Source organism: Neomonachus schauinslandi, chromosome 3 (assembly GCF_002201575.2).
Source record: "Neomonachus schauinslandi chromosome 3, ASM220157v2, whole genome shotgun sequence".
NCBI classification, from domain to species: Eukaryota; Metazoa; Chordata; class Mammalia; order Carnivora; family Phocidae; genus Neomonachus; species Neomonachus schauinslandi.
In genome coordinates this window covers 100,297,784-100,311,888 of record NC_058405.1, presented here as the reverse complement: position 1 = coordinate 100,311,888, position 14,105 = coordinate 100,297,784, and the positions used below count along the sequence as shown (strand labels likewise).

The following is a 14,105-nucleotide window of genomic DNA, read 5'->3' as shown; positions in this document are numbered from 1 at the left end:
GCCAGATGCTAAACTGACTGAGCCACCCAGCTATCCAGGCGCCCCTGCTTTGGCTCTATTTTTGAATGTGATTTGCCTCAGAACTTTGAAATGTTAGCTAATAATACTGCTCTTGCACTAAAATCTTTTCAGTATTCCTTCCTGTTTTTTTCTCTGCCTGGGTTTTGCCTGTCGCACAGAATTTAACAATCTTGATCTTTATTTACTCATTAATTCACTCATGGATTCAAATATCTGAGCACTTACTGAACACCAGGTCAGAAACAAAGTCACTTACTACATTTCATTTACCTTGTCTCCATTTGACAGTCTTTATTCCAATCAAAAGAACATCTTCCTAAGTAATTCACACTAGTTTTCTCTTTCTGAGTGTGATTGATATAAATGTTAGCTTGCTTGAATATTCTGGGATTGCTTTTGTCATTGTTAATAGCAGTAGTTTAATGAAAAATACATAAAACAAGATTTTCTTAGTGGAGACTTGCTAAAAATCCCAAACTTCCTTTTTGTCTCTTCTTTAATTTTGCTCAGCATTTAAAATTCATTTTAAATTAACTGTATTAGGTATCTATATCTTTTTTCTCTTTGAAACCTCAAGTCAGTAGTCCTTACATCTTTTAGTCTCTTATATCCATAATAATAACTACTTTTTTTTTTTAAGATTTTATTTATTTATTTGACAGAGAGAGACATAGCGAGAGAGGGAACACAAGCAGGGGGAGTGGGAGAAGAAGCAGGCTTCCTGCGGAGCAGGGAGCCCAATGTGGGGCTCGATCCCAGGACCCTGGGATCATGACCTGAGCTGAAGCCAGACGCTTAACGACTGAGCCACCCAGGCGCCCCTAATAACTATTTTTTTAAAGAAGTCAGTGTTATTGAGGTGTAATTCACTCTTTTAGGTAAATTCATCCTTTTTAAATGCGCAATTCTATAGGTCGACAAATGTGTACAGACATGTAACTATCACCACAATCAAAATACAAAACAGCCCCATCATCTCAAAAGTTCCCTCATGCTGCTCTCCTCCTCCCACTCCTCGACTCTGATGTGTTTTCTGTATGACATAAACATGGAATCATATGGTATGTTGCTTTTGAGTTTGACTTCTTTCATGTAGCAAAATGCAACGTGTTGTGTATAGCAATAGTTTGCTCCCTTTTTATTGATAAATAGTATTCTATTACATGGATGTACCCCAGTTTTTATCCATGTACCAGTTGAAGTACATTTGGGTTGTCTTCGTATTCTGGCTGTTAGGAACAAAACCACGAAAAACATTGATTTAGGGCGCCTGGGTGGCTCAGTTGGTTAAGCGACTGCCTTCGGCTCAGGTCATGATCCTGGAGTCTTGGGATCGAGTCCCGCATCGGGCTCCCTGCTCGGCAGGGAGTCTGCTTCTCCCTCTGACCCTCCCCCCTCTCATGTGCTCTCTCTCTCATTCTCTCTCTCTCAAATAAATAAAAAAATCTTTAAAAAATAAAAATAAAAACATTGATTTAGTAACTACTTTTTAAATGGGTACTGCTTAGAAATGGGGCATTATGATATAAGTGTGAAAACAATTAAGTGGGAAGACACCGGAGACCTGGGCTCTCACACTAGTTTTGCATTCAATTAATGTTAAGTTGAATAGAGAATTTAACCACTGTATGCTTATTTCTTTTGTAAGATGTGCATGATTTAGGGCTTATTCTAGCTTTAAAATAACATGATATTGTGTTGTATAGGTAAGTCATTTACCCTTGTGCTCTCTAAGAGATGAACTTATAAATGGTCATATACATCTTTATAAAATTAAGTTATATGAATTCAATATAACTAATATTTTAAATAACAGGTTATTTTGTCTCTAAGTCCAGTCACAAATGGTTAGAAGATAACATAATTTGCTTAATGAATTTTAAAGGTCATCATAATCTTGTGCTTTTTATTAACTATGTAATCCAATTGATTTTACGTTAGAAAATTATTTTGATGATAATACTCTTAAGTAAATGTTTGATTAATATTTTCATTCAAAATATTTCAGCATTTACTTATGTATTTATGTATTTTTAATTTATTTTTATTTTAGATGGGTCTAGGAAAGACAATCCAGGCAATTGCAATTGCTTACTTCTATAAGGAGGAATGGCCTCTTTTAATAGTGGTCCCTTCATCTCTGAGATATCCCTGGATGGAAGAAATAGAGAAATGGATCCCAGAGCTGAGTCCAGAAGGTATCAATGTTATTCAGAATAAAACTGACGTGGGGTAAGAACGATTTTTTCATCATTAGAGGGGGAAAAAAAAAGCCTTGCATGTATTTAGTATATACTGATGTTTGGAATAAAGTATAATCTATAAGTCATAATTTAGAACTAAGAGAATAGTGTGGAGAATTTTATTTTACATTTTTAAATATGAATTATTTATCTAAAACCCAACAGTATATTTGATGTTAAATTCCTTTATGATATATTTTTAAACGTAAATACGTATACTTTTGAAGATGTATGTAATATATCTATTTTATATATACTTTAAATATACTTAAAGCTGACGATTTGGGGGTTGAAAATTAAATTTCCCAACTTTTCAATGATTAACTTGAACCTTGTGAGCTTTTATTGTCTGCATCAATGGCAGATTTTGCTTTCCAAGTTGTTGGTTAATATGCAAGTTTTATATATAACTCAAAATTAGTATTAACCAGTTTTATTTTCTTTATTATATTCATTTATAATTTTAATATTTTCTATATTGAATATACTCACTTTGTGATTATTTGAAGTATCTCCTCAAAAATAAATCATAAAATAGCTACTGGGTTTTTAAAATTTGTTTTCTAGCCATTGGGATAAACCAGTCTATTTGAATATTAGTAATTTGTTACATTGTGTTTCTAGGTGAATTTTGCAAATTCTCATGTTTCCAGAAGTTCAAAATTACCACTTTCTGAGCCTCAAATAAAAGGCAATATACATATTTGAAATAAATGTCTGTTAATAGTTACATTTTTTATTATGATTTTATTTTATTGTATTCTCTAGGATTGTTAACATAAAGACTATTTGTAGAAATAATTTTGGCCTTTGTGAATGTCCTGAAAAAATAGTTGGAGGCCTTTTCTCTTTTGACCTTTGAACTAAAATTCTATAAAATATATTTTTATGGGTCTAAGGACATTTGGACAGTATTTGCATGGTCAAAATAAAATGTTGGCAATAATTATAAATTTCTTCTTCTTCAATAAAACTATATAAAATTTAAGACTTAAGGATTTAGAGAATGTAGAATGAACCGAGGCAGTTATAGCCACTTTTTGTTAGTTATATTTTATCTGAAAGTTTACATTTAATTTTTTTAAAATATGTATCTTCTATCATCTTTTATTTAGTTCATATAGTTTTCTTTATTGTTTAGGAAATATTGTTCTACAATTAAATAGAGGCAAATATTTTTATTTGGATAACATTTGGTATTTGTTAGATAGTACTACAACCCAGAGTATAATTTTTCTCGAGGATGTCACCTTAGGGAAAGAAAAACTTAGCCAGTGTCTTCCAAGTGCTTAAGAAACAACTTTAGATATATACCAATATCTGGCAACATGTATTTACCAAAAATACATGTAACTCCTTTTGGCATATGCCACTTATGCATGGACTGTTCTCAGTGGACATTCAAGCCCTTGTCTTCTGTATATGGTTCTCAGTATACCTAAGTTAGTAATATTTATTCTACACTTTTCTTCTGAAAGCTTTCCTAGTGTTTGACTACAAAAAGAAAATTTTAAGTCTCTATATTAGCTAGATTTACCCAGGGCTTAAAATATAGTTGACATTAAGAAAAACATTCAATTATTAATATTATGCACACGATGTGGGAACACCCAAATACATAAAATATTTATTAACAAAAATAAAGGAACTACTCAATAGTAGTACAATAATAGTAGTGGTCTTTAACACCTCACTTATGTCAATAAACAGATCATCCAAACAGAAATCAACAAGGAAACAGTGGCTTTGAATGACACACTGGACCAGATGGATTTAACAGATATACTCAAAACATTCCATCCTAAAACAGCTTAATACACATTCTTTTGAAGTTCACTTTGGAACATTCTCCAGAATAGATCCCATATTAGACCACAAAACAAGTCTCAACAACTTCAAAAAGATCTAGATCCTACCATGCATCTTTTCTGATCACAACACTATGAAACTAGAAATCAACCACAACAAATAATCTGGAAAGAACACAAATACATGGAGGTTAAATAACATGTTCCTAAATAATAAATGGATCAACCAAGAAGTCAAAGAAGAAATAAAAAATTGCTAAGAGAGAAATGCAGATGAAAACACAGTGATCCATCCTCTCTTGGGTCCTCACTTCCAAGATGACCAAGAAAAGAAGAAATAATTGTGCCAAAAATGGCCACAGCCACGTGCAGACTCTTCACTGCACCAACTATGCCTGTTGTGTGCCCAAGAACAAAGCCATTAAGAAATTTGTTACTCAAAACATAGTAGAGGGCTACCATTGTCAGGGACATTTCCAAAGCGAGTATCTTCAATGCATGTGTTCTCCCCAAGCTGTATGTGAAACTACATTACTGTGTGAGTTGTACCATACACAGCAAGGTAGTCAGGAATCGCTCTCCTGAAGCACAGAAGAACTGAACACCCCCATCCCAATTTAGACCTGTGTGTGTGATCACCACCAAAGCCCATGTGAGGAGCTAAGACATTCAAGACTGAAGAAAAACTCTTCTTCGGAAAAAAAATAATAAATGGAGATAATTCTTTGAAAACAAACAAAGACTCATAAAAAGAGAGAGGTTTTAAATTTAAAAAATCAGAAATGAAAAAGGAGATACAACAACCAACACTCCAGAAATACATAAGATTACAAGAGATTATAGAAAATTTGAACAGGCCAGTTACCAGCAATGTATTTGAATCAGTATTCAAAAACTCAAACAAAAGTCCAGGAGCAGATCAATTCACAGTAGAATTCTACCAAACATTTCTTTTTTTTTTTTTTTAAGATTTATTTATTTATTTGAGAGAGAGAGAGTATGCAAGCTGGGGGCAGAGCGGTGGAGGGACAGAGGGAGAGGGAGAGAAAGAATACCAAGCAGCCTTGATGCTCAGTGTGAAGCCCAACATGGGGCCCGATCCCACAACCCTGAGATCACAACCCAAGCCGAAATCAGGAGTTGGACCAGGGTGGCTCAGTTAACCACTGAGCCACCCAGGAACCCCTCTCCCAAACATTTAAAGAAGCATTAATACCTATTCTTCTCAAACTATTCCAGAAAACAGAAAAGTAAGGAAAACTTCCAAATCATTCTATTAGGTCACCATTGCCATGATACCAAGACCAGAAAAAAGACCACCAAAAGAGAACTACATGCCAATATCCCTTATGCACGTAGATGCAAAATCCTAAAAAAAAAAAAAAAAAATACTAGCAAAGTAAATCCAACAATATATTTTTTTTAAATCATTCACCAGTATCCATTGGGATGTATTTCCAGAATGCAGGGATGGTTTAGTATTCATAAATCAGTCAACATGTTACATTACATCACATCACTAAGAGAACAGATAAGAACCATATGATCATTTTAATAGATGCAGAAAAGCATTTGACAACTACAAGATTCATTCATGATAAAACCCTCAACAAAGTAAGTTTAGAGAGAACATACCTCAACATAATAAAGTTCTTATATGAGAAACCCACAGCTAACATCATCATTAATGGGGAAAACTGAGAGCTTTTCCCTAAGGTCGGGAACAAGACAGGGATATCCATTCTCACTTTTTTATTCAACATAGTACAGAAAGTCCTAGCCACAGCAAACAGACAAAAAGGCATCCAAATTGGAAAGGAAGAAGTAAAACTTTCACTATTTGCAGATGACATGATATGCTATATATAAAACTATAAAGACTCCACCAAAAAACTACTAGAACTGATAAATGAATTCAGTAATATCACAAGACACAAAGTGTACAGAAATCTATTGCATGTCTGTACACTAATAATGAAGCAGCAGAAAGAGAAATCAAGAAAACGATCCCATTTATAGTTGCACCAAAAATAGTAAGAACCTAGAAATAAACTTAACCAAAGAGGTGAAAGACCTGTACTCTGAAAACTATAAAACATTGATGGAAGAAATTGAGGACAATACAAAGAAATGGAAAGACATTCTCTGCTCATGGATTGGAAGAACAAATATTGTTAAAATGTCTTTACTACCCAAAGCAATCTATACAATAAATGCAATCCCTATCAAAATACCAACCGCATTTTTAAGAGAACTGGAATAAACAATCCTAAATTTTATTTGGAACCACAAAAGATCCTGAGTAGCCAGAGCAATCTTGAAAAAAACAAAACAAAACTGGAGGCATCATAATTCCAGACTTCAAGTTATAATACAAAGCTGTAGTAATCAAAACAGTATGGTACTGGCACAAAAATTGACACACATCAATCAATGTAACAGAATAGAAAACCCAGAAATAAACCCATAATTATATGATCAATTAATCTTTGACAAAGGAGGCAAGAATATGCAATGGGAAAAAGACAGTATCTTCAACAAATTATGTTGAGAAAACTGGACAGCAACATGCAAAAGAATGAAATTGGACTACTTTCTTTTTTAAAAAATTTTTTAAAAATTTTATTTATTTATTTGACAGAGAAAGAGAGCATAAGCAGGGGGAGCAGCAGGCAGAGGGAGAAGTAGGGTCCCCACTGAGCAAGGAGCCTGATGCGGGACTCGATCCCAGAACTCTGGGATCATGACCTGAGCTGAAGGCAGATGCTTAGCCGACTGAGCCACCCAGGCACCCTGAAACTGGACTACTTTCTTACATCATACACAAAAATAAACTCAAAATGGATTAAGGACCTAAACATGAGACCCGAAACCATAAAAATCCTCCAAGAGAGCACGGGCAATAATTTCTCTGCATCAGCTGTGGCAACTTTTTTCTAGATATGTCTCCTGAGGCAAGGGAAACAAGAGCAAAAATAAACTATTGGGATTACATCAAAATAAAAAGCTTCTGCACAGTTAAGGAGAGCATCAGTAAATCTAAAGGCAGCCTACTGAATGGGAAGACATTTGCAAATGACCTGTGTGATTAAGGAATAGAATCCAAAAAAAATAAAGAACTTATACAACTCAACACCAAAGTGCTCCAAAATGTCAGCTTCAGTTGTGGTGGAAATAAGACCAGGCTTTCTTTTTTTATTTATTTTTTATTTTTTCCTTAGTTTTTCATTTTAATTTTTAAATTTTTTATATTTTCTTTCTTTTATCTTATTTTTTTTTCTTTTTTCTTTGGTATCAGGCTTATAGTTTATTGGTTTGTTTCCTTTTCTCATTTTTTTGGATCAGGCTTTTTTTTAAAGATTTACTTATTTATTTTAGAAAGAGTGTGTGCAAACGGGGAGGGGCAGAGGGAGTGAAACCCAAGCAAGCCCCCTGCTGAGCAGGGAGCCCAACACGGGGCTTGATTCCTCAACCCTGAAATCATGACCTGAGCCAAAACTAAGAGTTGGACCCCCAGCCAACTGAGCCACCCAGGCGCCCCCCCGTTTTTAAATCTGGCTTATCTTTTTTTTTTTTTTTTAAAGATTTTATTTATTTATTTGACAGAGACAGAGATAGAGCAGGAACACAAGCAGGGAGAGTGGGAGAGGGAGAAGCAGGCTTCCCCTCGAGGAGGGAGCCCGATGTGGGACTCGATCCCAGGACCCCGAGATCATGACCTGAGCCGAAGGCAGACGCTTAACAACTGAGCCACCCAGGCACCCTAAATCTGGCTTATCTTAACAAATAAATCAAAGCACACCTAGTTAAAGGTCCAAACACTCCCCACTGCAAGCAAGGAGGAACTCTGTGGAGGACTGATCTGTGGGAATGAGCAGCCAAAGCACAACAGCACAGCACACACAGCATACGCCAGAAACATTTCCTGACATGCCAGGCCCTGGACAGTGTGTGACCCCTTCTTAATATAGTATTACTCTCAGGAGCAGGAAACATAACAAGTTTTCATAATATGCAAAATACAGAAACCTAAATGACAAGATGGAGGAATTCTCCCCAAAAGAAAGATCAAAAAGAAATCACAAGCAGGGATTTGATCAAAACAGATATAAGCAATATATCTGAATAAGAGTTTAGAACAGTCATGAGAATACTAGCTGGGCATGAAAGAAACATAGAAGACACCAGAGAAACCCTGGCTGTAGCTATAAAACACCTAAAAACTAGTCAGGCCGAAATAAAAAATGCTACAACTGAGATTCAAAACTGACTAGATGTACTCACAATGAGGATGGAAGAAGCAGAGGATTGAATAGGTGATATAGAAGATAAAATTGTGGAAACTAATGAAAAAAAGAGGGAAATAAAACTATTAGATCATGAATTGAGACTTAGAGAACTCAGTGACTCCACAAAGCACAATCATATCCGTACCATAGGAGTCCCAGAAAAAGAAGAGCAGGAAAAGGGGGCAGAAGATTTATTGGAACAAATTATAGTTGAGAACTTCCCTAATCTGGGAAAGGAAACAGGCATTCAAGTCTAAGAGACACAGAGAGCTACCCTCCAAATCAGTAAAAACAGGTAAACACCAAGATATATCATAGTGCAGCTTGCAAAATTCAAAGATAGAGAATTCTGAAAGCAGCTATGGACAAAAGGTCCTTAACCTACAAGGGTAGGTAGCAGCAGACCTGTCCACAGAAACTTGGCAGGCCAGAAAGGAGTGTTATAATATATTCAACATACTAAATGAGAAAAATATGAAGATGAGAATACTTTATCCAGCATGGCTGTCATTCAGAATAGAAGGAGATAGAGTTTCTAAGACAAGCAAAACCAAAGGAGTTCTTGAACACTAAACCAGTTCTGCAAGAAATACTAAAGGGGACCCTTTGAGCAGGAAGGAGAGATGAAAAGCAACAAAGACTAGAAAGGAACAGACACAATCCACAGGAACAGCAACTTTACTGGTAATATGATGGCAGTAAATCCATATCTCTCAGTAACTACTCTGAATGTAAATGGACTCAATGCTCCAGTCAAAAGACACAGGGTATCAGAGTGGTTAAAAAAAACAGAACCCATTGATATGCTGCTTACAAGAGACTCGTTTTAGACCCAAAGACACCTCCAGATGGAAAGTGAGGGGATGGACAACCATCTATCATACTAATGAACATCAAAATAAAGCTGGAGTAGCCATACTTATATCAGACAAACTAGATTTTAAACCAATGTCTGTAACAAGAGATGAAGAAGGACACTTCATAATAAAGGGGTCTATCCAACAAGGAGATCTAACAATTGTAAATATTTTTGCCCCCAACTTGGGAGCAGCCAATTCTATAAATCAGTTAATAACAAACTTAAACTCATTGATAATACAATAATAATGGGGGATTATTTTTGTTAAAGATTTTATTTATTTAAAAGAGAGAGCACACAAGCAAGGGGAACAGCAGAGAGAGAGGGAGAAGCAGACTCCCCACTGAGCAGGGAATCCAACCAACGTGGGGCTCGATCTCAGTCCGGAGATTGTGACCTGAGCCGAAGGCAGCCACTTAACCAACTGAGCCATCCAGGTGCCCCATTAATAATGGACTTTAACACCCCACTCACAGCAACAGACAGATCGTCTAAGCAGAAGATCAACAAGTAAACAAGGGCTTTGAATGACACACTGGACCAGATGGACTTAACAGACATATTCGGAGCATTTCATCCTAAAGCAGCAGAATACACATTGTTTTTGAGTGCACATGGATCATTCTCCAGAAGAGATTACATGCTGGGTCACAACTCAGGCCTTAATGGGTACAAAAAAATTGAGATCATACCATGCATATATTAGACCACAATGCTATGAAGCTTACAACAAGTAAAAATTTGGAAAGACCACAAATACATGGAGGTTAAAGAACATCCTACTAAAGAATGAATGAGTTAACCAGGAAATTAAAGAAGAAATTAAAAAATACATGGAAGCAAATTAAAATGAAAACACAACAGTCAAAAACCTTTGGGATATAGCAAAGGCAGTCCTAAGAGGGAAGGTCTTCCTCAAGAAGCAAGAAAAGCCTCAAATACAAAACCTAACCTTACACCTAAAGGAGATGGAAAAAGACCAGCAAATAATACCTAAAACCAACAAAAGAAGGGAAGTAATTAAGATTAGAACATAAATAAATGATATAGAAATAAAAAAAAAAAACAGTAGAACAGATCGATGAAACTAGAAGCTGGTTCTTTGAAAGAATTAATAAAATTGAGAAACACCTACCTAGATTTATCCAAAAAGAAAAGAGGAAGGACCCAAATAAATAAAAACATGAATGAAAGAGGAGAGATCACAACCACACTGCAGAAATACAATTGTAAGAGAATAGTATGAGCAATTATATGCCAAAAAATTGAGCAATCTGCAAGAAATGGACACATTCCATTATGTTTCTAAACATATAAACTACCAAAACTGAAACAGGAAGAAATAGAAAATTTGAATAGACCCATAACCAGGAAAGAAATTGAGTCAGTAATCAAAAATCTCCCAACAAACAAGAGTCCAAAGTTGAATGGCTTCCCTGAGGAATTCTACCAAACATTTAAAGAATTAATTCCTATTCTTCTGAAGCTGTTCCAAAAAATAGAAATGGAGGGAAAACTTCCAAACTCATTAAATGAGGCCAGCATCACCTTGATTTCAAAATAAGACAAAGACCCCACTAAAAAGGAGAATTACAGACCAGTATCCTTGATGAGCATGGATGCAAAAATTCTCAACAGGAGACTAGCTAATTGAATCCAACAGTACATTAAAAGGATTATTCACCATAATGAAGTATGATTTATTTCTAGGCTGCAGGGATAGTTCAATATCCACAAATTAATCAACATGATTATATTAATGAAGAGTAAGACAATATGTCTTCTCAATAGATGCAGAGAAAGCATTTGACAAAACATAGCATCCTTTCTTTTTTTTTTTTTTTAAGATTTTATTTATTTATTTGACAGAGACACAGCGAGAGAGGGAACACAAGCAGGAGGAGTGGGAGAGGGAGAAGCAGGGTTCCTGCCGAGCAGGGAGCCCAATGCGGGGCTCGATCCCAGGATCCTGGGATCATGACCTGAGCCAAAGGCAGACGCTTAACGACTGAGCCACCCAGGCGACCCAACATAGCATCCGTTCTTAATGAAAATCCTCAAAAGAGTAAGGATAGAAAGAACATACCTCCAGATCATAAAGGCCATATACAAAAGACCCACAGGTAGTATCATCCTTAGTGGGGAAAAACTGAGAGCTTTTCTCCTAAGATCAGGAACACAACAGGGATGTCCATCCTCACCACTGTTGTTCAGTATAGTACTGGTTCAGCCGGTGTTATAAATAAATAAATATCTTCTGCACAGCAAAGGAATAAAAGCTTCTGCACGGCAAAGGAAAAAATCAACAAAACTAAAAGGCAACTGATGGAATGGAAAAAGGTATTTGCAAATGATATATCAGCTAAAGGGCTAGTATCCAAAATCTATAAAGAACTTATCAAACTTAATACCCCAAAAGACATATAATGGTCAGTTAAGCATTGGGCAGAAGACATGAATACACTTTTCCAAAGAAAACATCCAGATGGCTAATAGACATATAAAAAAATGCTCAACATCACTTATCAGGGAAATACAAATCAAAACCACAATGAGATACCACTTCACACCTGTCAGAATGGCTAAAATGAACAACTCAGGAAACAACGGATGTTGGCGAGGTTGCGGAGAAAGGGGAACCTTTTGTACTGTTGGTGGGAATGCAAACTGGTGCAGCCATTCTGGAAAACAGTATGGAGGTTCCTCAAAAAGTTAAAACAGAATAACCCTACAACCTAGCAATTGCGCTACTAGGTATTTATCCAAAGGGTACGAAAATGCTGATTGAAAGAGGCACATGCACCCCAACTTTATAATAGCACTATCAAGAATAGCCAAATTATGGGGTGCCTGGGTGGCTCAGTCATTAAGCGTCTGCCTTTGGCTCAGGTCATGATCCCAGGGTACTGGGATCGAGCCCCACGTTGAGCTCTCTGCTCAGCGGGAAGCCTGCTTCTCCCTCTCCCACTCCCCCTGCTTGTGTTCCTGCTCTCGCTATCTCTCTCTCTGTCAAAAAAAAAAAAAAAAAAGAATAGCCAAAATATGGAAAGAGCCCAAATGTCCATTGACTGATGAATGGATAAAGAGGATGTGGTATACATAAACTATGGACTATTACTTGGCAATCTAAAAGAATGAAATCTTGCCATTTGCAACAACGTGGATGGAACTAGAGTATATTATGGTAAGCGAAATAAGTCAGTCAGCGAAAGAAAAATACTGTATGATTTCACTCATGTGGAATTTAAGAAACAATACAGATGAACACAGAGGAAGGAAAGGAAAAATAAAATAAGATAACAGGGAGGGAGCAAACCATAAGAGACTCTTAACTATAGACAAGAAACTAAGGGTTGAGGGAGGGGAGATGTCTGGGAGAATGTGCTAAATGGGTGATGGGCATTAAAGAGGGCACTTGGGTTTATATGTAAGTGATGAATCAATAAATTCTATTCCTGAAACCAATACTATACTATATGTTAACTAAGTTGAATTTAAATTAAAAAAAAAAAAAGAAGAACTGTCATATGATCACACTACTGGGTATTCCCCTAAGAATGTGAAAACACTAATTCCAAAGGATATATGCACTCCTATTTTTTTGCAGCATTATTTACAATACCCAAATTATGGAATCAGCCCAAGTGTCCATTGACAGATGAATGGATGAAGAAGATGTGGTATATACAAAATGGGATACTATTCAGCCATAAAAAAGAATGAAATCTTGCCATTTACACCAACCTGCAGTGTTATAGAGTATAATACTAAGTGAAATAAGCCAATCAGAGAAAGACAAATATCATATGATCTCACTTGTATGTGGTATTTAAGAAACAAAACAAATGAACAAGCAGAAAAGAGACAAACCAAGAAACAGACTCCTATCTGTAGAGAACAAATAGATGCTTATCAGAGGGGAGGTGGGTGGGGTGAATGAATGAAAGAGGTGAACGGGATTAAGGGTAATCTTACCTTGATGGTTACTGGGTGATACATGGAATTGTTGAATCACTATATTATATACCTGAAACTAATATAACACTGTTGTTAACTACACTGGAATTAAAATTTAAAAAATAAATTGAAAAAAGTTTTTAAATGAAATTGTTGTATCGTTGTGTTGTGCTATTTAGGAGCTCTGCCATTTCTCTTAGAGGATAGGGAACTGCAGAAGATTGACTCTATCCTGTATATTTTTAGTGGTGATACAGAAAATGCAAAAGTAATGTGTTTTATTATTAATGCATTTATTTGTCCCGTTATTTCATTCTACAAACTGGTTAGGAGCCTATCACTATATATACAAAGATGAATAAGATACATTCTTTGTCCTCATCAGTTTTATGAGGTAGCAAGGGAGATAAATATGTACATGAATAATTTCATTACAACATAATAAAGAATACTATAGATGTGTGAATAATTAAGTAGTTCAAAATATGAACAATCTCTTTAGGCCAGTGTTTGTCTGCATAAAGTTGTATCCTCCTCTCCTCTCTCCCATGCTTTCGATCACCCGTCAGCAAGTGAATTTTTGTTGTCACAATTTCAAGCACTCTGCTGGCCTTTAATGTGACAGTCCAGGAATAGGAAATGCCTTGCAGTACACTGGACAGCCCTGCAATACTAAGTATTGTCTTCAAAATTCCAGTAGCACCTGGCTTGAAAAATACTGCTGTCCTCTTTGTGGGAAGGCTTCAATGAATACTCAGTTAATATTTGTGTATCCACTTTATCCATGATTCTAGATGCCTGGAAATAAATATTCTTAGAGAGTAATGTCCTTATCCTAGTAAAATGTGGCTTGGTGGTTGTCAAACTCTCCCAAAGACCATTTAACCAAATATTTGGTTTTAGTTATCCTTTAAATTTTGGATTCTGC

At 35.9% G+C, this 14,105-nt stretch overlaps 1 protein-coding gene across 2 annotated transcripts in view; it reads left to right on the top strand.

The window, feature by feature from the left end:
* The window catches only part of ZRANB3 (zinc finger RANBP2-type containing 3), a 279,821-nt gene that overhangs the window by 122,406 nt on the left and 143,310 nt on the right, over window positions 1–14,105 (top strand). For both annotated transcript variants that reach the window (XM_021695825.1, XM_021695823.1), the window contains exon 3: window positions 2,075–2,253. In XM_021695825.1, coding sequence (XP_021551500.1) covers window positions 2,075–2,253 — 179 coding nt within the window. The remainder of the gene's footprint in view (window positions 1–2,074; window positions 2,254–14,105) is intronic.